Here is a 23,240-nt window from a genome sequence, read left to right on the forward strand (position 1 = left end):
GTTAGGGAAATTGCAAAGCTGATGTTCATTATTCCAGGGTAGGACTGCTGGGTCTCAGGTAGGGTCACGATATGTCATCCACATATTTCTAAACAGACCATGGAGACAATCTCAATCCCAGGAAACACAGAATTTTGCAATACTAACCATCAAAGAGTTAAAATCTTATTTTTAATGTTTCCTTGTTTGTGAAAGACAAAATTAAATTTCTGTTGCTGTGATTGTGTGATTTTTACAAGTGCATTTCTGTGGTTTATTTGAGTAGCTGGGCTTCAGGGTTACTGTATAATGGAAATAGTCCATTAATGAAAGAGCTCTTAAAGGATCAGGGTTAGTGTTATTGTATGATATGAAAGAGTGTTACATTATAAAGAATTTGGTGACCATTGTTCCAGGCATAGAGGGCTCTGTCGCGGGGGTTGTAGTCGAGCATGGACAGGTGGCTGTATTTATTCGTCAGAGGGATGTCAATGTATTCGTAGGTTGAGGAGTTGGTGGAATAGGCATAGTACACCTTGGTTCCACCGGAGTAACCGTTGGTAACATACAATGTTCCACAGATCATAAACGCCTCACCTGCGCTGCGCTTCGGATGATTGGTGGTCCAACTACGAATGATCTGCAGAGTGCTGGGGTTTAATTGGCTGATGACGATGTTTCCTGCATTCTGATTAGTGGCATAGACAGCCCAGAGCCCGCCTTCATCCACCATGAGGTCAATGTCTGAGTGCCCTCCCCAGGAGTAGTGGTACATGTTGTTATAGCCGGCAAAGTCAAGCTGGCGAGAGCGACTGATGACTGAACTGCTGAAGTCAAACTTGATGATGGTGTGACTCTGGAACTTATTGAAGTAAATGGAGCCATTATAAACCACCTGACCAGTACCAGACCATGGGTGGGGGAGGCGGTGGGACGTAAAGTTGTCAGATGTCATGAAGTCATACATCGATTGGTATTCCCTAACAAAGCGGTTGTTATGGTAACCATCCATGTACCACACCTGAATGGGAGGAAACCAAAAAATAATTAACAAATTACAGTTATGTAAAATTATAAAAATAATCTAGAACTATAAAACATTCTTTATGTGACATATTTGATATTTTATGTGTTTTGTGATTGATTGTTGATTAGTTAGATCTAGGTAGACTTGATCTCTGTAATAGCGCTTTGAGAGACAGACTGTGATGAAGGACTGTGGAAATAAACATGACTTGACCCTTCATCTCCTGGCCTTTGGCTCAGCTACAGTGGGGAATCACAGTCTGCCTGTTGCTTTGAGAGAAGTGCTGTGGTTTGTGGGACTATGGTTGTGCCTCCAGTATTTTAATTGGAAAATTGGGACTGACTTGATTTGTGGTGGTCTTAATAGATCAATCGCCAATCTGGAGAAAGATGCACCCATTTACTTTTTGCGTATGGTATCAATGAGTGCTCCTCTTAGTAAGTACAGCCTTGTATCTTTACCCAATTATGCCTCAGGGATTAATAAAGTTCATCTTATCTCATTTTGTTTTACTGTATATAGTACATTCTATCTAGGATTATATTATGTTTACTGTTTCAGAACCACATTGTACATCATTTTAGTATAGCATTTTATGTAGTATGACACATGACACTGTTGTCACTGTAGTAGCCAGCAGATTGGTCATTATATCATGATATTGTATATAGTATGTTCTATCAATGACCATATTGTAGTTAGTATAGTGTTATAATATAAAGTCATATTTACTCTGTTGTCTCCTACAGGAGCGAGGGGATCGGTCATCCATGATCCAAACCTCGATCCTGATGTCTTGATGGTGACTGGTTCAGAGATTCCTGTCAACTTCCCACATGCTGAAACAGACAGAGAGAGAGTACATGTACATGTGTGAATATTTGTTAGTATAATCTATTCTCCTTGCCGGCTTATCTATTTTCAGTCATATTTTCCTGTTTTTTCCTGTTTTTCACGGCTGACCAACTATTTTTAAGTATTTTTTCTGTTGCTGTTCTTTTTTATCTTTTATTTATTTATTTTTTATTGTTACTGTGGGAAAATGCCGATGGTTAAAGTCAGTGACTCTTCCTCCTGCTCTGACTGTGCTGGCTGCCTTCGGTTATTACAGCAAATTACTGAACTGGAGGGAAGGATTCTTACACTTTACCAAATCAGCCAGGATGAGCAGCTCATTGACACGCTGTTTGAGTCTTCAGCCCGCATTCCTCATGTAAAAACATCTGGTAAAAGTACAGACTCCAACAATACGACCCATACTACAGACCTAGCTGACACTCTCCCCTGGGTTGACCCAACTGCAAATGGACCAGCCGTGGAGGCATCCCCTCAGCCACTCGCTACAGACACCATCTCCGAGCCGCAAGGTGGACTGGCCCCGGAGGCATCCCCACCGCCACTCGCCACAGATATGGGCTATTGGCACAGCAAGGGTGCTAGACCAAAAGTCTCTACTCCTGGTGAGCTGTGGTCGGACGTTGTCCGCTGTAGGGACAGCGGAGGAAACAACAACAAAAACAAGAGGAAACCCCAATACTCTCCCCGGCCAGGACTGCAACTAGAGAACAGGTACAAAATACTCAGTGAGCCGAATCCAGTGACTGCTAATGCTAATGACGGCACTTCCATGATGCAGCCCAGTACTAGCCTCAGAGCTAATGCTAATGCTAATGCTAATGCTAATGCTAATGCTAATGCTAATGCTAATGCCAGCACTGGTCCCAGTGCTACCCCCAGGCACTCAACGCCGCCGGCTACCTCCAGGCGGAAAATGCAGCCTGCTAATCAACATGCTAGGCCGAGGGCCAGAAGAAATGTTGCTAATTCACTTGATAAGTCAGACACTATTCTGATTGGGGACTCTATAACCAAGCATGTAAGAATGGCAAAGGCTGAAAATCTAACTATGGATGACACATCTGTCAGAGAGCTAACAGGGCTGTTGCCAGTCATCCTCTCTACACATCCAAGTAACATAAGGATTATTATTCACACTGGATCTTTTGACATTCTGCGAGGGAAAACTGGCTCTGAGATCCTGAAAAAAGACTTTTGCCTGCTACTGGAGAAGCTGAGTGACTGTCAATCACAACATGTATTCGTTTCAAGCCCCATTCCAACCTTGGGGAAAGGAATCAAATTCTTCAGCAGACTCCTTGCCCTGAATACATGGCTGACATCGGCGTGCCTCACCCATGGGATAAAGTTTATTGACAATTTCAATATCTTTTGGAACTGTAAAGACTGCTTTAAGCCTGATGGGATTCATCTGAGCAGCACTGGTTCCAGATTACTTGCCGCCAATCTACGTCATGCTCTTGGGATGCCACACCAAAACAAGAACGCACAGATAAGCACGAAGGACAAGGACCGCACACACAGGCAGACAGCCTGTATCTCTCCCCCCTCACCTGACCCTCGGCTTCACATCACCCAAGGCATTCAGAGGAGGTCTCTGTCCCAATCAGGGATCCAACGCCCCCCCTCCCCCCGTCCAGATGGAGGACTTGGTGAAGTCTGGGATCAAAATGATCCCACTCACCCCAGCTTGGCCAGGTCACGGGTATTGCCATCACCTATACGCCGCCCACCAACACCCCCCCAGCGCACCTGTCCCCCCCCCAATGCCCTCCCGGCACACCGCTATCAGTGTCGGCAGCAACTAGGACACCCTGGGGCTCTGCTGTTCAAGACCTGTTATTCATAAATTATCTGATAGCAAGCTGAGGTCTGGGAGAGAACAACCTTCCCAAATACAATAGCCACAGTGTCAAGACAAAGATTACATAAGCGGGTCACAGTAAAATCTTCCAATCCTACAAATTTGATTCACATTCCCTGTAAGCCAAGTATCTCAGGCCCTGCTCCAACAAACCCAAAATTAGCCCTATTTAATATTAGGTCCCTGTGTAACAAGTCACTTTTAATCAATGATTTTATAACCTCTTACAAGCTTGATTTTATGTTTTTAACAGAGATCTGGCTGGACATCAAGAATGGGAATGCTATACTTATTGAATCCACCCCACCAAATTTCATATTTGAGTTTGAAGCATGACAGAACAAAAAAGGAGGGGATGTTTGTGCCTTTTTTAGGGATAGGTTCCTTTGTAAGAAGTTATCATTTGGAGAATTCTCATCCTTTGAATATATGTCGTTTAAAATGGAAATGAAATTCTCTCCATGTATTCTATATTTAGTTATATACAGGCCACCAAAATACTCCCCACATTTCCTTGATGATTTTACTGAGATGCTTTCAATTATCTGCACTGAATTTGACTGTGTAGTCATTACGGGTGATTTTAATGTACACATAGATAATGTCAGTGACAGAAATGCCAAAGAACTTTCAGCCATACTTGACACGTTTGATCTGTCTCAACATGTGAAAGGGCCGACCCATACTAGAGGACACACTCTAGATCTGGTTATTACTAAGGGTGTTAACATTTCAAATGTTACTGTGCTTGATGTTGCTCTATCAGATCATTTCTGTGTATTCTTTGATCTGTCTATTACACCAAAAATTAACATTAGATCTGAAACTGTTAAAAAAAGGTACATTAATGAGAATACCAGAACACTTTTTATGGAAGCCATCAAATCTGTAACTGCCCCAGCTTCAAATCATGTTGATGATCTACTGAATACCTTAAATTCTAAAATTTCAAATGTAATTGATGCCATTGCTCCTGCTAAGGTTAAAATGATCGCTAATAAGCAAAAGGCACCATGGAGAAACACTCATTCTGTAAGGGCCCAGAAAAGGGAGTGCCGGAAAGCAGAGCGAAAATGGCGTAAATCAAACCTCCAGATTCACTTTGAAATCTATAAAGAAAAATTACATATTTACAGTCTGAACTTGAAAAGCACTAGGCAATCATTTTTCGCTGAGATCATCAACAAGAACAGTAACAATTCACGCATCTTATTTGCTACAGTTGACAGGTTAACTAACCCTCCGGTTCCAATATCCCCAGAACTAGTTTCTACCAGCAAATGTAGCGAGTTTGCATCCTTTTTTAATGACAAGATTCAAGGCATCAGACATGCTATTAACTCCTCAATGCCTAACAAAAAAGCATCATCACTGCAGTCTTCCAGAAGTAACTTGGTAGGTATGACACAATTTAATCCCATTGATGACAAAATACTCAAAGAAACTGTCTCCAATCTCAAATCATCCACCTGTTGCCTTGATGTTTTACCCGCTAGCTTCCTTAAAACAGTTTTGAGAAGCCTGGTGAAAGAACTAATACTTGTAGTTAACAATTCTCTCCAATCTGGCATTTTTCCAACGGCTTTGAAAACTGCAGTCATTAAGCCTCTCCTAAAGAAGAGCAGTCTTGATGCTACTGTACTGGATAACTATCGACCGATATCAAACTTACTGTTTTTAGGTAAAGTTATTGAAAAAGTTGTTCACCAACAACTTAGTAACTTTTTAACGCTGAACAATTGCTTCGATAACTTTCAATCAGGATTTCGGCCCCATCACAGCACTGAGACTGCACCCATAAAGGTACTAAATGACATTCGCCTGAACAATGACTCAGGCAAAGTCTCTGTTTTAGTACTGTTGGATCTTAGTGCTGCCTTTGACACTGTGGACCATACAATTCTATTACAAAGATTAGAAAGCTGGGTGGGACTCTCTGGAACTGTCCTTAAGTGGTTCAAGTCATATCTTCATGACAGAAAGTACTTTGTTTCCATTGGAAACTGTGTGTCCGAGCAGATGGCCATGACCTGCGGGGTTCCACAGGGGTCCATTTTGGGACCTCTCCTGTTCAATCTCTATATGCTTCCGTTAGGGCAAATCCTACAAAACAATAAAGTAGCCTACCATAATTATGCAGATGACACGCAAATCTACATATCACTTACACCAGGTGACTATTGACCTGTTGAAACTCTGTGTCACTGCGTCGAACAAATCAATGACTGGATGCGGCAAAATTTTCTCCAACTAAACGGAGATAAGACCGAGATAACTGTCTTTGGAGCACAGAAAGAAAGACAGAATGTCTGCTCTCACCTTGACTCCCTGTCCCTCATAACTAAGAGTCAAGCCAGAAATCCTGGCGTTATCCTGGACTCAGATTTAAATTTCAATAGCCACATCAAATTGGTAACTTCGTCAGCTTACTACCATCTAAAAAATATTGCAAGAGTCAGAGGACTAATGTCCAAACAAGACCTAGTAAGGCTTACCCACGCCTTTATTTCCAGTAGACTGGACTACTGCAATGGTCTGTTCACAGGGCTTTCAAAAAAGTTCTTCGGCAACTCCAACTTATTCAGAACGCCGCTGCCAGGGTCCTGACGAAAACTAAGAAATACGACCACATTACACCAGTACTAAAATCCTTACACTGGCTACCAGTCACTCAGAGAATTGATTTCAAAATCTTGCTGCTTGTCTACAAATCACTCTGTGGCTCTGGGCCCAAATACATCTCTGACATGCTTGTGCCATATGAACCTTCTAGGACCCTTAGGACATCTGGGGCTGGCCTACTGGCTGTCCTAAGAGTTAGAACAAAACACGGTGAAGCAGACCTGGAATAACCAGGTCTGCTGGTTATTAGACCTGGAATAACCTCCCAGATGATATTAGACAAGCCCCGACTCTGACCACTTTTAAGTCAAAGCTAAAAACGTTCTTATTTTACACTGCCTACTCTACCCTGTAATGGCTAAAAACTTATCTTTTCAGCTTAGCTTTTAAATAACCTCAATTTTAACTTTCTGTTCAGGATCCCAACAGAGCTGACACGGGCAAGTATGAATTTTCATTCGTCTTGTCCAGGTAATACTTACTTGCGCATGAGTGAACACTATATGTGGGGGGGCAGAGCTTTACCCTGTATGATTCTCATCCATCTCTGGATGATGAGGTTTTTGACCAAGAGGAGAATCTATGATTCTCGTCTGCCTTAGGCAGTGAGATCTGATGTAAATATCAGATCAAGAGTAGAATCAGGAAGGACAGGGGAAAAGAAAATTAAAGAAAAAACATATGGGTTCACTCACAATGTGCATCTAAAAGTGGGAGTGTTTGTTGTATTTGTTGTGTTCTTTCATCTTTCTATCTCATTTGATTTGAACTGCACTAGTTTACTTTTTAAGTATTTTATCTTTTGTATCTCTTGTCTGTACTTTTGCACTTTTTAATTGTACATTTTTTACCTTTACTGTATTTTTATCACTCTGTAAAGCACTTTGAATTGCCCCAGTGTATGAAATGTGCTATACAAATAAAGCTGCCTTGCCTTGCCTTGCCTATTCTATCAATGTGGAAAAGACATTCATGACATTTATGTGGAAGTACAAAATTCCAATAATAATACTTGTATTTAGTGCATGCCTCACTTGGGAAAAACTGCCTTAACACTTTTTAGCATATTTCTACTTCATCTGACATTTTGACTTCCTTTGAGTCCAGTTCCTGGGCTTTCAAAGAAATGTCAAATTATCATCTTCCCATTACAATATATTAAAAACACAGAGGACACACTTTATCTTAAGATAAAGTGTGTCCTCTCTCTCTGTCGCCTTACTCCTGCCAGTCTGTCCGAAGTTGTTCTTGTTTACGTGCATGTGCTCTTTTGTTGTCCATTTCATTGTATGTTGCTCGCAGATCACTTCACCTGCTTCTTGTACTTTGCTTCTGCACTGCATGCCTTAACTAACATTGGCTTAATGCTACTTAATGTTGTCCTGCCACTTAAATGTTGTCAAGTTATTTTAGCTATTGTGACATTAACACTTGCTAATATATCATGTTATTTTAAACAATGTTAAACTAATGTTTTGTTATAATGTGCATGCTTGTATAATATTTCAGTAATTTGTGTCTTCACCTCATTTTTATCTGTTTTTTAGGGAACCTGTGTAACATCTGGCCAGGGACTACAGATGAAAATTAGCTTTTTGGCTGACTGGCACATTTATATTCTGAGCAACGTTTATTAATGTGCACTGTCCCTGTTAAAATAAACCAAATAAATCAAAATAAATGTCCTCTAATTTTACTGTTAAACTCAAGAAATTGGATGGAAAAACCTTCTGAGAAGTACACCATCTGTATCTATCTTTCATAGATAGAAGGCTGATGATTCATGTATCTATTTTTATTTTGTATCCTCAGAAGAGTATTCTGAAGGAGAATTTGCTGTGCACCATAAAATACCATTGAAATGTATAAAAAAAAAAAAACCTAGCGTCAAATCATGTAGTTTGACAAATTTATTGTCACATACATTTAAAAAGTACAATGTACATTCAAATGCAATGAAATGCATCTGCCCTGGCTCTATCTCAGCCCTTAAAACTATATATAAATAAGAATAAATAAAAAAAATAAAAATAAATAAGAGATCCCACAAATAATAATCACTATGAGTTATGTAAAGTGCTACTGTTCAGTAATCTAACTGCCTGGGGGTAAAAACTGTCTTTGAGGCAGCTGGTCCGAGCTCTGATGCTCTGTAGGTGTTTTCCTGAGGGACTGAGAACAGACCATGTGCTGGGTGGCTGCTGTCCTCCATCATGCTTAGGGCCTTCCTTCTACAGCGGGAGGTGTAAATCTCCTGAGTCTGTGGCAGTGGTGTTCCTATGATTTTTGAAGCCGTTTTTACTGTCCTCCTCAGTTGTTTATGGTCTTGTTCAGTCAGGTTGCCAAACCACACCAGTATGCCTCCAGTATGGATGCTCTCTATGGTAGCCCGGTAGAAATTTACAAGGGTCTTTGTGGACATTCCATATTTTTTAAGGCATCACAGAAAGTATAGTCTCTGTTGTGCCTTCTTCACGACGCAACTGGTGTTTAGAGACCAGGAGAGGGAGTCTGAGATCTGAATGCCTAAGAATCTTAAGTTATTCACAATTTCAACAGGGACATCGTTGATGTAAACTGATGGCTGCACAGTTTTGGACTTCCTAAAATCAACAATTATCTCCTTTGTTTTCTCAACATTTAGGGAGAGGTTGTTGTCTTGACACCATATTGATAGGTCTCTCACCTCTTTCCTATAGGCGTCCTCATTGTTGTCATTTATCAGTCCAATCACTGTGGTGTCGTCCGCCAATTTCACAATGCTGTTATTATGATATTTGGCAACACAGTCATATGTGAACAGACTGTAGAGTAAGGGACTAAGGCTGTGTTGAGAACTATGGTAGATGAGTAGCTGGTATCTACTCTCACTGTCTGAGGTCTGCCTGTCAGAAAGTCACATAACCACTAACAGATGGAATTACAAAGACCAAGGTCCCTGAGCTTTAACACCAATTTACAAGGTACAATGGTATTAAATGCAGAGCTGTAGTCAACAAACAACATTCTGACATAGGCGTTTTTACCTTCAAGATGTTTTAACACGGTATGCACAGCCAGTGATACAGCATTTTCCACAGATCTATTTGACCAATTAGCAAACTGTAGCGGATCAAGGTTGGCCGGGATGTTAAGATTTATGTATGTCTTGACTAATTTTTCAAAGCATCCTCTGTCACTTGATGTGTTGCCTCGTTGAGTGAATGCTCAACAAGATTTTGTGCATTTTCTGGTGGTCCCGAGTCACACTCAAAGCAGGCATAGAACCTGTTCAGGTCATCCGGGAATGAAGCGGTGTTGTTGGGTTTGTAGCCTGTTATTGCTTGCAGTCCCTGCCACAAGTGCCTGGAATCCCCGCCGGTGTAATGCTGTTCTAGTTTATCCCGGTGTTGTTTTTTGGCTGACTTGATGGCTTTCCTCAGCTTGTACCTGGCTACCTTGTAGCGATCCTTATCCCCTGCTTTAAAAGTGGTAGTCCTTTCTTTCTCAACCTAGAAAGAGTCTTTGAATTGCTGAGTCATTGTTCTGCCTGAGGCATTTTATCCATAATTAAACAAGAGTGAATACTTTTTTAATTTAAAATTTTGTTTTTACGTAAATGTTTTGTAAAAACAATACATACATTTAAACCAAGAAAATCCTGGCCTAGGATTAAGGTTAGGTTTAGGGTTAGGCTGGAGGCTGAGACGCTCCGTCCTGCAGCGTGGGGGAGGAGCCTGTGGCAGAAGCTGCTCCTCATCACCCTCAGCTCGTTGTAGAGAGGGTGAGAGGGGTTCTCCAGGATGGCATTGATCTTTCCCCTCATCCTCCTCTCTGCCACTGCCTCCAGACTGTCCAGTTTGAGTCCAACAACAGAGCCAGCCTTCCTCACCAGCTTGTTCAGTCTGTTGGCTTCTCCTGCTTTGATGCCGCCTCCCACAGAGAAGAGAGTGGCTGCTACAGACTGGTAGAACATCTGCAGCAGCCTGCTGTGTCTCCTCACAAAGAACAGCTGCTCTGTCCTTTCCTGTAGAGCTTCAGTGTTGTCTGACCAGTCCAGTTTATTGTTGAGCTGCACTCCTAGGAACCTGTATGAGTTCAACATCTCTACCTCCCCCCCGGATGGTGTCAGGGGTCAGGGGCTTCTTGCCCCTATGGAAGTCCACCACCAGCTCCTTGGTCTTCCTGATGTTGAGCTGGAGGTGGTTGTTGTTGCACCATCCAACAAAGTTCTCTACCAGCTCTCTGAATTCCTCCTCATTGTTCTCTGCGATGCAGCCGACAATGGAGAAGTCATCAGAGAACTTCTGTAGGTTAGGGTTAGGTGTAGGATTTAGGGTTAGGTTTAGTGTAAATTGGCTAAAATTGGAGTTACATAATCTCTCCTCTTAGTTCTGGTTAAAAGCCGACCTGCTGCATTCTGCACTAGTTGCAGACGAGAACAAGTTTTCTGGTAGATTCACGAATACAGGGAGTTACAATAATCAACACAAGATGAAATAAGTACATGAATGACTTTTGAATGACTGACAAAAACAAGACTGAGCTGTTCCTTGGACTTGATTCTTAAAATCAATATCAAAGATGACACCCAGATTTCTGGCAGGCGGTTTGATGTTGGATGCCAAGATGCCCAGATTAAAGTGGATTTTAGAAATGATATGAGGTGGACCAAAAATAGCGACTTCAGATTCATTATTTATTAATCTAAAGTTTTAAAATTAACCTTAAAGGAATAGTTCTGTCATTAATTCTGTCATTATCTTTTATGTTCTGTCATTATCTACTTACCCTCATGCCAGTTGAAACAGGTGAAGTTTGTGAGTCCATATAACACACAGAGAGGTTGCTAGCACAACTCCATAGCAGCCTTCTCCAAAGCAACTGAGGTCAATAGGGTCCGGTTCTTTAGAGTTCCAAAAAGAACAAATAATGGTAACACTTTCTATGAAGGCCATGTCTATAATGCATCATCAGCACATTCATAACACATTATAATGCATTTATAAGGCATTAGAGTCATTTATCTGCTTTTAGATAACCCTAAATCGTCCTACAGTTTATAGATTGGTTATGTGGCTGATTTCCTGTACTAAGATCCATTGTATACCATGATTTATTGTGTTTGTAGTGTATTCCAGTTCTGAACCATGGCTGGATTGCTATACAACTACATAACTGAGGGATATATTTTGGTTTTCAACCACAGGTATATTTTTTTTACATCATGGTGCAAAATCAAATTACTCATGGAATACCTTTTTATATACCCAATTTCCTGGCCCGGCACAGGCCAGTGTGAAGGCATTCATCCATCAGAAGCTAAACAAAGCATTGAAGCGAATGAGTGAGTGAGTGTACATGTTACTTTGTATATCTTTGAAAAAAAGTTTATTTTAACAGCTCTAAAAGTTGTTTCATAAAGTAAATCAGACATTTTAAGTGTGAAATTACCCTCAAAGTGATGTCATCATAAAGGTACTGAATCCTTTTGTGTTAAATAATAATCATTGTGAAAAATATATAATGTATTATAGACATGGCCTTCATAGAAAGTGTTACCCAAAAAATGACCATAAAATTATTCCATAGCTCTGCAGAATAATCCAAGTCTTTTGAAGCCAAGCGATCGCACCGTGAGTGGGAAAGACCAGTATTTGCACCATTATTTATCACAAATCTTCACTGCAGCCCTTGTTTTAAAAAATGTTCAAGTGCACGCACCCAGACCTTGCGCATTAATGTGGATCTTCTCCACTTCTGTGAAGACACCTATCTAGTACCAGGTAGGACCACCTTTTGCCTCCAGTACAGCCTGAAATCTTCGTGGCATAGATTCAACAAGGTGCTGGAAACATTCCTTAGGGATTTTGGTCCATGTTGATTCAACAGCATCACGGAATTCCTGCAGATTTTTCAGCCCCACATTCATGAAAGCGGCTCTATTGGACTGAAATCTGATGGAAAGCAGTTTGTGATGATGTGTGCTTCGTGACATGGAGCATTATCCTGCTGGAAGTATCCATCTGAAAGAGGTCAACTGTGGCCATGAAGGGATGCACATGGTCAGCAACAATGCTTAGGTATGCTGTGGCATTCAGATGATGCTCAGTTGGTATTAAGGGCCTAATGTGTGCCAAGAAAACATTCCCCACACCATTACACCACCACAAGGCAAGATGGATCCATGGATTATGCTGTTTACGCAAAATTGACCCAACCATCTGCATGTCGCAGCAGAAATCGAGATTCGTCAGATCAGGCGGCGTTTTTCCAGTCTTCAGTTGTCCAGTTTTGGTGATAACATCAAAGGCTCATCTTCCTGTTCTCAGCTGACAGGAGAGGAACCTGAGTGGAACCCAGAATCTTCTGCTGCTGCGGCCGTCAAAGTTCAACGTGTCGTGTGTTCAGATGCCCTTCTGCACACTGGTTAGTACTAGCACAGCACACTGTTGTACTGAGCTGTCTTTCTGTCAGCATCCACTCACTGGATGTTTTTTGTTTATTGCACCATTCTCTGTAAACTCTAGAGACTGTAGAGTGTGAAAATCCCAGCAGGGCAACTGTTTCTGACATGCTGAACCAACAATCAGACCACGGTCAAAGTCGCTTAGATCACGCATCTTGCCCATTCTAATTTTTGGTCAAATACAAAACTAAATGCATTGCATTTTGCTAGTATACGGGTGTAACAGCATAAAAGAGTAAGTGGTCTCATATTTTTAAGCATGACAGGACCCCCCCCCCCCTCGCCAACACACCTCGTCACCATGGGTGCTAGTGCATTCTACATGCTCCCTCCCTCCATGTATTATATGTTTTTCATTTCATTATTTTTGTGTGGCTTTTTCCCATCACATTGAGACAGGTTGAATCAAATAATATTGATCTGTTGGCTGCATAAAATGTATCTAGATCCATCGGATTGTTGATCACATATCGAAATGCAATTCGAATTGTGCTCAGACAGTGAGATGCACACCCCTATTATGTATACATTTACCACTTTCCCACATTCACTGCAACATATGCACTGTACATATATGTGTGTGTGCATGTGTGTGAGTATATATGTATGTATATAGTGTGCATATACTGTATATACATATATACGAGTGTGTGTGTGTGTGTCAGCAGTAGGAAAGCCCACCAAGCTTCTGCATGCAGGCCCTCAGTCTCTCCTCCAGGCTCGTAACTCGGCTGTGGAGCTCCTGGTAGTCGAAGCCTCCCAGCTGCTCCTGCAGGGAGCTGAGGAGTGCTGTGACGTTCGCCGCCTCCTCCTTAAACTGACTGACTAGCCGTGCATCCGCCTTGTAAGCCTCCAACACTGGGATGAGAGGACGAAGCTCCTCCATCTTAGCCTTGATGGCCTGAAAAACAGACAGTGGCTTCAGTGAAATCATTCAGTGGTCTGGTCTGACGTAGGGTTAGGGATAAGTGCATAGATAAGGGTTTTATAGCTCTTCAAGACTGGGATGACAGAACAAAGGTTGATGGTCTGAAAAACAGACAATGAGTGAAATGATTCAGTGTCAGACTCAGGATTAGGGTGTAAACTAAAGTACAGAAGTGGGATGATAGGCCAAGTTCAAGTTGAGTCACACCTAATCATCAAGGTCATCTCAGTCCCACTGGGGCTAAAGAAGACCAGCATCAGGGCCAACTCAACATGCTAATATTACAGGATCACAAACAAAAATGTGTGTGTTATTAGATTGGGCCAAGTAAACCTAGTCTAATTTAGGTCATCGTAGTTTGCCTTAGTTTACACTATTGCCAAGTTGACCTGGTCTATCGTGGAAATAATCTGCAGAAATAAAACCCTGTTTGGCCCTGGAGTGGCATTCAGGTTAACTCTGTTTGGCCCTGCAGTGGGTTTTCAATGGAGGAAGGACTAAGTGCAGGATTGGTCAAGATTGGCATTTGCAAACAAGTCCAAAATCTGTCATTTGTCAAATGATGTCTAGTTCTGAATATTACAAGATGATTTTTAATGTGTGAAAATGATCATCGTCATTGTCACAAAGTTTGATATCATACAGCTATAGAGGAATGATGTAGTTTGATGGTGTACAGCAGGCATCACTAACTGGCAGATTCCGGGCCGGATCCGGATCCAGTGACAGTTCTGTGCGGACCGCGATACATTTCTGATCAATTAATGTAAATTAATGACATAGATCGTTTTTTTCCACGGGCGCAGCTGTAGACCTTAGGCGCAGCCATTTCAGCTCATACGGTAATTGCTCAGTGGAGCTTGGAGGTCACAGACCAATCACATGCATCTACTTCACTGAACTCAGCCAATCAAAGCGATTCTTTATGGTGCATCGCTATGGAAACGCACAGAGAGCGAGAGAGAGACGAAAGCTACACAGAGAGGGATGACAACATGTCTTGCTCCAAAATAAAAAAAGTAGATGCAGAAAATCAGGCTTTCAAGGATGAATGGACAGACCAATATGCCTTCATTCTAAACTAGTCTGTCTCATTCTGTAATAACAAGCACAGGTCCTGTACAGACCCACGGCGCGTGTTCAATTCTCTGCACTGAAGCACTGCGACACGATTAAATTACCTAATTCCACTAAAGTTACTTAAATATCACAAGGTAACGTTTAAGTCACCTACCGTTAAAATGGGAAGCGCCACTATGAAACAAAATGTACATTGTTCATTATATTTGATAGAAAATCATACAACAACTATTTATAGGCCTCATAGCACATCATAGCACAAGTTAGACATTATGATACTTCGGACCTTTGATGGGAAGAAATTTTACTGACTGGACCTCCTTGAATTTTAGTTGAATACCCCTGGTATACAGCTATAGAGGAGTGATGTAGTTTGATGGGTACAGCTATACAATTACAATTACAATTTTACAATTTCCCATTTGGCAGACGCTTTTATCCAAAGCGACGTACACATGAGATTTTAATACAACACAAGCAAGGATCTAGTCAGGAGAGAACAACAAAAGTAAGACCCATAAAGCTAGGATCTGGTCCAACAGGACAGAGGAGCCACGAGGCAGAGAGGCAGATAAAGATTTTTTTTTTTTTTTAGATTACACAGTCCATCAGGAGCAGCTGAGAGGAGTGATGTTTATTTTTTCTTTTCCTAATTCAGTTTTCTTGGAAGTTTTTCCTTGGATGTTTCGAGGCTCTCAGGCTGGTGGAGCCGGTAAGTTAGGATATGTAGAATAGGTAGGCTGTTATGTCTTGATGAAATCTGCTACTATATGTATTCCTGATGTTTGTTCTATATCATTCTGTTCTATGGTTGATTGTTGATCAGTTAGATCTAAACATCGAACAAAAAGTTCGGAAATTTGTGTTTGGTAGATTATTTCTCTGTTGTAACAATGCTTCTTGGCAATACATTTTATACCGTTGGAAAGCCTGTTTATTTCCCTTTTAAATGGTGCCTCATTTGTAAGGAACATGCATTTGTGGGATGAGCAGCACAGCTGAGTATGTGGGTTGCGCTCATGAAAAATTTGCCAAATCTTCTCTGCCAATGCCAAACAGCTTATTCTGCTGTTGCTATTGACTCTTGTTTGGTGTTGTTTGGTGGATTGGATGATTGAAGTCTATCAGTAACAAGGAAGAAACAAGACATATTGGCAATTTTACAATTTATTCATTTAACAAACAGTCAGGAGCCTCAGTAGCGTGTGGAAGAACCATACACAGCCACAACAGCCTGGTACCTCCTCCTCATGCTGGTCACCAGCCTGGTCACACACTGCTGTGGGATGGCATTCCACTCCTCAACCAGGATTTGTCGCAAGTCAGCCGACGCGGTTGTGTCGGTCACTCTAGCACGAACGGCACGCCCGAGCTGATCCCATAAGTGTTCAATTGGGTTGAGGTCAGGACTGTTGGCAGGCCGTTCCATTCTCTCTACTCCCAAATTCTGGAGGTAGTCTCTGATAAACCCCGCTCTGTGGGGGCGAGCGTTGTCATCTTGGAGGATGGAGTTCGGTCCCAGACTGTGGAGATACGGGATTGCCACCGGTTGCAGAATCTCATCTCGATATCTCTCTGCATTGAGATCACCTCCAGTGATGACAAGCCTCGTTTTTCCAGTGATGGAGATGCCGCCCCACACCATCACACCGCCTCCACCAAAAGGTGTTACTCTATCGGTGCAGCGATCAGCATAGCGTTCTCCCCGTCTTCTCCAGACTTTGACCCTACGATCCAACTTCCGTAGGCAGAATCTGGACTCATCGCTGAACATAACGTTCCTCCACATGTTCAGGTTCCAGTGCAGGTGCCAATCAGGTACCTGATTGTCAGCACCTGGGGGTACCGAAGCTCAAAACAAGAGTCAATAGCAACAGCAGAATAAGCTGTTTGGCATTGGCAGAGAAGATTTGGCAAATTTTTCATGAGCGCAACCCACATACTCAGCTGTGCTGCTCATCCCACAAATGCATGTTCCTTACAAATGGGGCACCATTTAAAAGGGAAATAAACAGGCTTTCCAACGGTATAAAATGTATTGCCAAGAGGCATTGTTACAACAGAGAAATAATCTACCAAACACAAAGTTCCGAACTTTTTGTTCGATGTTTAGTTAGGGTCATTCTCTGTAAAGTCCTCTGTAAAGATATGCATGTGATAAAGGGCTATATAAATAAACAAACTTGAACTTGTTTGATAGTGTACAGCTATAGAGGAGTGATGTAGTGACTGTGATGAAGGAATGGCTGATTCTCTTCTATCTGACTTGCTGGGTTGGAAGGCTAGCTCACTGCAGGTGATCGGTTTGAATCACTCAGATGTCGTCTCACTTCAAAACTTTATTAATCCACCACCACAACCATACTTTTTTGGTACATCACAATTGGCTTGGTGTATCAATGGTTCTGTATGAAGAAGGTAATGAATACAGAACAAGTAACTTGAATAAGCAATATACAACATTGGTAACTAACTAATAGAATTAAAATGCACAGCAAAGGTAAAGAACTTGATTGCAAATAAACATGCATAGTTTAAAGAAATGCAATACAATCAAAAAAGCCAACAGGAGGGCAGCAGGGTGATTCAGTACTGATTGCCAGTTCTAATGTTGACATTATCTCTCACCAGACAGTAACAGCAGATCATTACACAGTGATGTGATGATGCACTCCTGCCCTCTAGTGGCCAATAAATATGTATGCAGGACCTTGCTCAGGAGATGAGAAGTCTGTGAATTAACACTAGTGTGCATGTGCGGGCCAAGACTTTGTAGTTTTATGTGCCTTAGTGTGTTATTTTTTACTTTTTTTATTCATTCTACACTGCTGCACTACCGATCATCCAATATGACTGGCAAACACTTTTGGAGATACATTCATCGCGTAATACGGACTTTAAATCGCTGGACTTTATGGACCAGGATACCAGCGGCTGCCCCTTCACACTACCGCTGCTTTGTTTACAAACTCGCCTGTGGAAGAGAAAGAGAGGCAAGCGAGCTGGGAGATAGATACTTTAATCCTTCCCTTCCTTCCATTCTACTCACTAACGTTCAGTCACTGGACAATAAAATGGACGAACTTAGCGCACGGATTAAGTATCAACGTGACATCGGGAACCGCTGTGTTTTGGCTTTCACTGAGACGTGGCTGGACTCCGCGGTGCCTGACTCTGCTGTCTCACCGGCCGTTTTCTCCATCCACCACCAGGACAGAACAGCAGACTCTGGTAAGCGCAGAGGTGGAGGGGTTTGCTTTATGGTGAACTCTCGGTGGGGCACGGATGTAGCAGTATTAGCAACACATTGGTCACCTGACCTCAAGCTCCTAACCATCAAAGTCAGTCCTTTTTACCTGCCCCGTGAATTCAGCTCAGTCATCCTTACAGCAATCTACATTCCACCACAGACGGATAAGACGTGCGCGCTAGACGAGCTGTATGGAGTTATCAGTGGACTAGAGAATGTGCACCCAGAGGCTGCTTTTATTGTTGTGGGCGACTTCAACAGAGCCAACATGAAAAAAGTGCTTCAAAAATACTACCAGCACATTGGCTTTCCCACTTGTGGTGACCAGACTCTGGATCATTGTTACACTGCATTCCAGGACAGTTACAAACCCATCCCTCACCCGGCTTTTGGTAAAGCTGATCACACCTCCATCCTACTGCTGCCTGCATACAAACAAAGACTAAAACAAGCCAAACCAGTTCATGGAGTTCTGAAGTGGGATGACGAGCCAGTCGCCACATTGCAGGACTGCTTTGAAACGACCGACTGGCAGATGTTCCGGGAAGCAGCTGACGGTGACATCAATGAATATACAGACTCTGTCTCTGGCTATATCTGTAAATGCATCGATGACATCGTCCCACGGATCAACATACGGACACTCCCCAACCAGAAACCCTGGGTTAATGGTGATGTCCATGCTAAGCTGAGAGCATGGACTGCTGCCTTTGGCTCTGGGGATCTGGATGCTTACAGAATGGCCAGATACAACCTCTGGAAGGCCATAAGAGTCGCCGAAAGGGACTACAGGAACAAAGTGGAATCTGCTTATCATGGCTCTGACCCCAGACGTATGTGGAGTGGATTACGCTCTATCACAGACTACAAAGAGAGAAGCAACAGTGATGTTCAGCTTTCCGACTCGCTACCAGATGAGCTCAACACCTTTTACACTCGTTTTGAGGCTAACAACACCATCCCTGCCATGCGGTCACCTGAGGGCCTGGACCATAGCACGCTAACTGTAACTGCAAACGACGTGAGGAGATCATTCAAAAAGATCAACTCACATAAGGCACCGGGGCCGGATGGCATCCCAGGCCGTGCCCTCAGAGCATGCGCCAACCAGCTAGAAGATGTTTTCACTGACATCTTCAACCTCTCCCTCAGTCAGTCTGTGATCCCCACATGCTTCAACAGGACCACCATCGTTCCAGTCCCCAAGAAACCTGTAGTCACCTGCCTCAACAACTACCGCCCTGTTGCACTGACATCTGTGGTGATGAAGTGCTTCGAGCAGATAGTCAAGCCACATCTGCTCCTCCCTTCCTGACACTCTAGACCCTCTCCAATTTGCTTACCGCTCCAACAGATCCACGGACGATGCCATGACCATGGTGCTGCACACTGCCCTCTCCCACCTGGACAAGGGGAACACTTATGTGAGGATGCTGTTCATTGACTACAGATCAGCGTTCAACACCATCATCCCCTCAAGACTCGTCATTAAGCTCGAGGACCTAGGGCTGCACTCTTCTGGATACTTGACTTCCTGACGGGCAGACCCCAGGTGGTGAGAATTGGCAATCACACCTCCTCCCCACTAACTCTCAACACCGGCACCAGCCTGCGTGCTGAGCCTCCTCCTCTATTCCCTGTTCACCCACGACTGTGTTTCAAAGCACAGCTCCCACTCCATCATCAAATTTGCTGACAAGTCTGCCTACAGGGATGAGGTCAGCGCCCTGGCAGGATGGTGCCAGGACAACAACCTCTCCTTCCAGGCAGCAAAACGAAGGAGATGATTGTGGACTACAGGAGGTTGCAAGGGAGCGGGCTCGCCCCATACACATCGATGGGGTTGTAGTGGAGCGGGTCAGCAGCTTCAAATTCCTTAGGAGTATACATCATGGATGATCTAACCTGGTCCCTGCACACGGACAAGGTGGTAAGAACTGCCTGACAGCGCCTCTTCTTCCTAAGGAGGCTAAGGAAATTTGGTATGGCCGCTCACATGCTCACAAACTTCTACAGGTGCATCATTCAGAGCATCCTGTCCGGCTGCATCACCGCCTGGTATGGCAGTTGCTCTGCCCACAACCGCAAAGCTCTCCAGATAGTAGTGAGAACAGCTGAGCACATCACCGCCAGAGAGCTCCCATCACTACAGGACACTTACCAGAGACGCTGCCTGCCCAAGGCTCGCAGGATCACTAGGGACTGTAGCCACCCAGACAACAAACTCTTTACCCTGCTGCCATCCAGCAGGCGGTACCGGAGCATCCGGTCATGGACCTGCAGACTCAAGAACAGCTTCTACCTCCAGACCATCAGGCTGCTCAACAGTTCTTTTCAGCAGCCCTAACCTGACCTGTCACATAGCCACCCCAAGGACAATATTCCATCTGTCATACACTGTCTATCTGTCAGTCTTTCCCGTAACGGTATCACTGCCATTTGCATTACTTATTTATTGCACTTTATAATTATCATAACCTCAATTATATGTATAATATTCTATATTATAAACATAATTTATGATAGTAACTATAATATTAATTATAATTTATAATATTAATTATTATTAATGTGATGATTATTGATGTTGGTAATTATTATTGTTATTAGTATTATTATCATATTAATTATTATTATTAATTATAATTTATGATAGATTATATATTATATATGTATATATTATTTATATATTTCTAATTGTCATATGCCTATATGGTATTATCCTTTATAATGTTACTGTTTTACTTCCTGCAATAGTCATACATTCGCTGCAACTTCTGCACATTTTAGTGAACACTTTATTAGTATATAGTATAGTCTTTACATAAATATTTTTATTTCCTGAGATGATTAAATAAATAAACATAGTGTCTTGGTTTCTACTATGAAGCGATAATAATCAAAATCATAATCATAATAATGTCCTAAACTTACTCTCATAGTATATCATTTAGTGTTCAGCCCAAGGTAAATTGGCAGGTGGCAGAAAACTGGCAACATTTCATGGCTCAGTTTTATAAATTACCACATTGAGAAGGACTTCTACCAAAGCATCATTGTCAAATGTTAGGGTTGGATCTTTGAAGTGCTTACTGATGCCAAATCCTCTCTTTGTGACATTCAATACTCACTACAGTTTCATACACAACTCTGATTTGCTCCAATTTATGGAACATTTTCTGTGCCACAATCCAACAATAAATGATCACATGTAATGATGAAAACACAAATAACAAATTACCACAACAAATAAAGAATGCTCACATCATCAAATAATGAATATTCACATCAAATAACAAGCCAAACATCAAATAATGGACATTCATTATTTGATGGCTGCAAGAGGGTAGAGAGTATTTTTAATTTGATGTAGTCATTTGTTATCTGATGTTGTGCTGTGCACCTGTCAATCATAGGCTCCGCCTCCACATGGAGAGTGCTAGTCAACAGTTTGGTGGGCGAGGTGACAACAGAGAAGCCTGTTTCTCCACAGTGAAATGAGCTTGATCATTTTTCCTGTTCCAGCCTGCACTTGGTGTAATAAATTGACCAATTAATTTAGAATTAATTCACGCTGACTCATACTGTATGTTGCAGGCTACTGAAGCCTGGCCAGTTTTGGACCTTAAGCCTTGCACACAGACTGTCCAGACTAACTCAGACGATCAACTGTCAATTTAGTAGTCACACCTTAACATACAAATTAGATGTGGTTGTTTGTTAATTCGTGTGTGGAGGTTTTTTTTATTTCACTTGTTCTTTCATTATTTGGTTAGCTTTTCATTATTTGATGTGAATATTCATTGTTTGATAATGTGAGCATTCATTTTTTGTTGTGGTCATTTGTTATTTGTAGAATGATTTTAATCATTAGATGCAATTACCATTATTGATATTATTGGATTGTGGCACAGAAAATATTCCATACAAATTTTTACAAACAGTACAAATGTAACCAAACCTCACAGTTTCAAAAGTAGGTATACATTTTGTATATACAAGCATAATATTAAACATTTAAGCATAAATGCTTAAATTATTTTAAGTTAAAAATTACTAAAATTGTTTAATTACTTTGTCAGTTTGATAAAATTGACCAGAAAATTTTGATTGATCATCTCAAATATGACTTAATATTATTGATGATGATAATAATAATAATAATAATAATAATAATAATAATAATAATAGTAATTATAATAATGGTGATGATAATTGTATACCTACTTTTATAACACATTAAAATCCTCTGATTTAGCTGTCAATGTCACTAGCACTGAAAATCATTTGAGTGTAAAAATGTCTTCAATCAAAAAAAATGTTATATGATTCCATTGGATCTTTAGCAGCATAAAGTCTCATCCTGATGGTCACTGATCCTCTAACTGCCTTTACTGCAATAAAGGGACAGTTCACCAAAAACCCATTTGAACACTGTCAACTATTTGTGTGTGATGTAATCTCACAATGGTGAAACTTGTGCCACAGATTATCTGCGACACAGTGAGTTATGTTTTATTGTGGTCTAAGTGGATTCAGTAGCAGATAACATGGCAACAATTTCAACTCACATGTATGCCTAAGTGGATAAGGTAAAACTGACCTCATCTCAGTGATATTAGAATCATAGTTGTCGCAATGACAGGAAACTTCTCTACATCTCTGGAGTGTTTAATTGCATTCTGGAGCCACTGTGAGCCATGAGGTCAGTCAGTCTCAATTTAAAAAAAAAAAAAAAGTACAGAGGCAAAGATAGATTCAAAGTCACTGCTAGCCAACAACATTTTGCTAAACTTCCATCCTATCCTTTAACAAACCAGTCTGTTACTGCGTCTTTAACAAAGCAGTCTGTTATGCGTCCTTTAACAAACCAGTCTGTTACTGCGTCTTTAACAAACCAGTCTGTTATGCGTCTTTAACAAAGCAGCCTATGTTGCTTGTCTAGCTTGTATGAAGAATGCCCCAGCAATCTGCCATGTCAGCAACCCCACAAACAACAACAGTTCAACATCAGCAACTATTTAAAGGACTTTATTTTTCACCTTGTCAAAAATGCAACAACTCACAGTTCCATGCTTCATTCGCAAAACAGACATAAATATTTCTGTAGATTAAATATCTCCATGGCGAGGAAGAATCACCAGAAAACTGAAACGACTGCACAAGAAACAGAAGAAGTTTAAA

General features: G+C 41.7%; 1 protein-coding gene across 1 annotated transcript in view; it reads right to left on the reverse strand.

Annotated features, from left to right (window-relative positions):
* Positions 1-337: 337 nt before the first annotated feature.
* The window catches only part of LOC139666776 (noelin-like), a 28,960-nt gene continuing 6,057 nt past the window's right edge, over positions 338-23,240 (reverse strand). Inside the window, exons 4-6 of the mRNA XM_071546092.1 lie at positions 13,480-13,699; positions 1,739-1,845; positions 338-1,000 (exon numbers count right to left, since the gene is read on the reverse strand). Of these exons, the coding sequence (XP_071402193.1) occupies positions 338-1,000; positions 1,739-1,845; positions 13,480-13,699 (990 nt within the window). The remainder of the gene's footprint in view (positions 1,001-1,738; positions 1,846-13,479; positions 13,700-23,240) is intronic.

Source organism: Centroberyx affinis, unplaced genomic scaffold (assembly GCF_046629955.1).
Source record: "Centroberyx affinis isolate AG114_WGS23_722 - 3 ecotype Tasmania unplaced genomic scaffold, CSIRO-AGI_Caff_v1 ptg005123l_1, whole genome shotgun sequence".
In the NCBI taxonomy this organism is placed as follows: Eukaryota; Metazoa; Chordata; class Actinopteri; order Beryciformes; family Berycidae; genus Centroberyx; species Centroberyx affinis.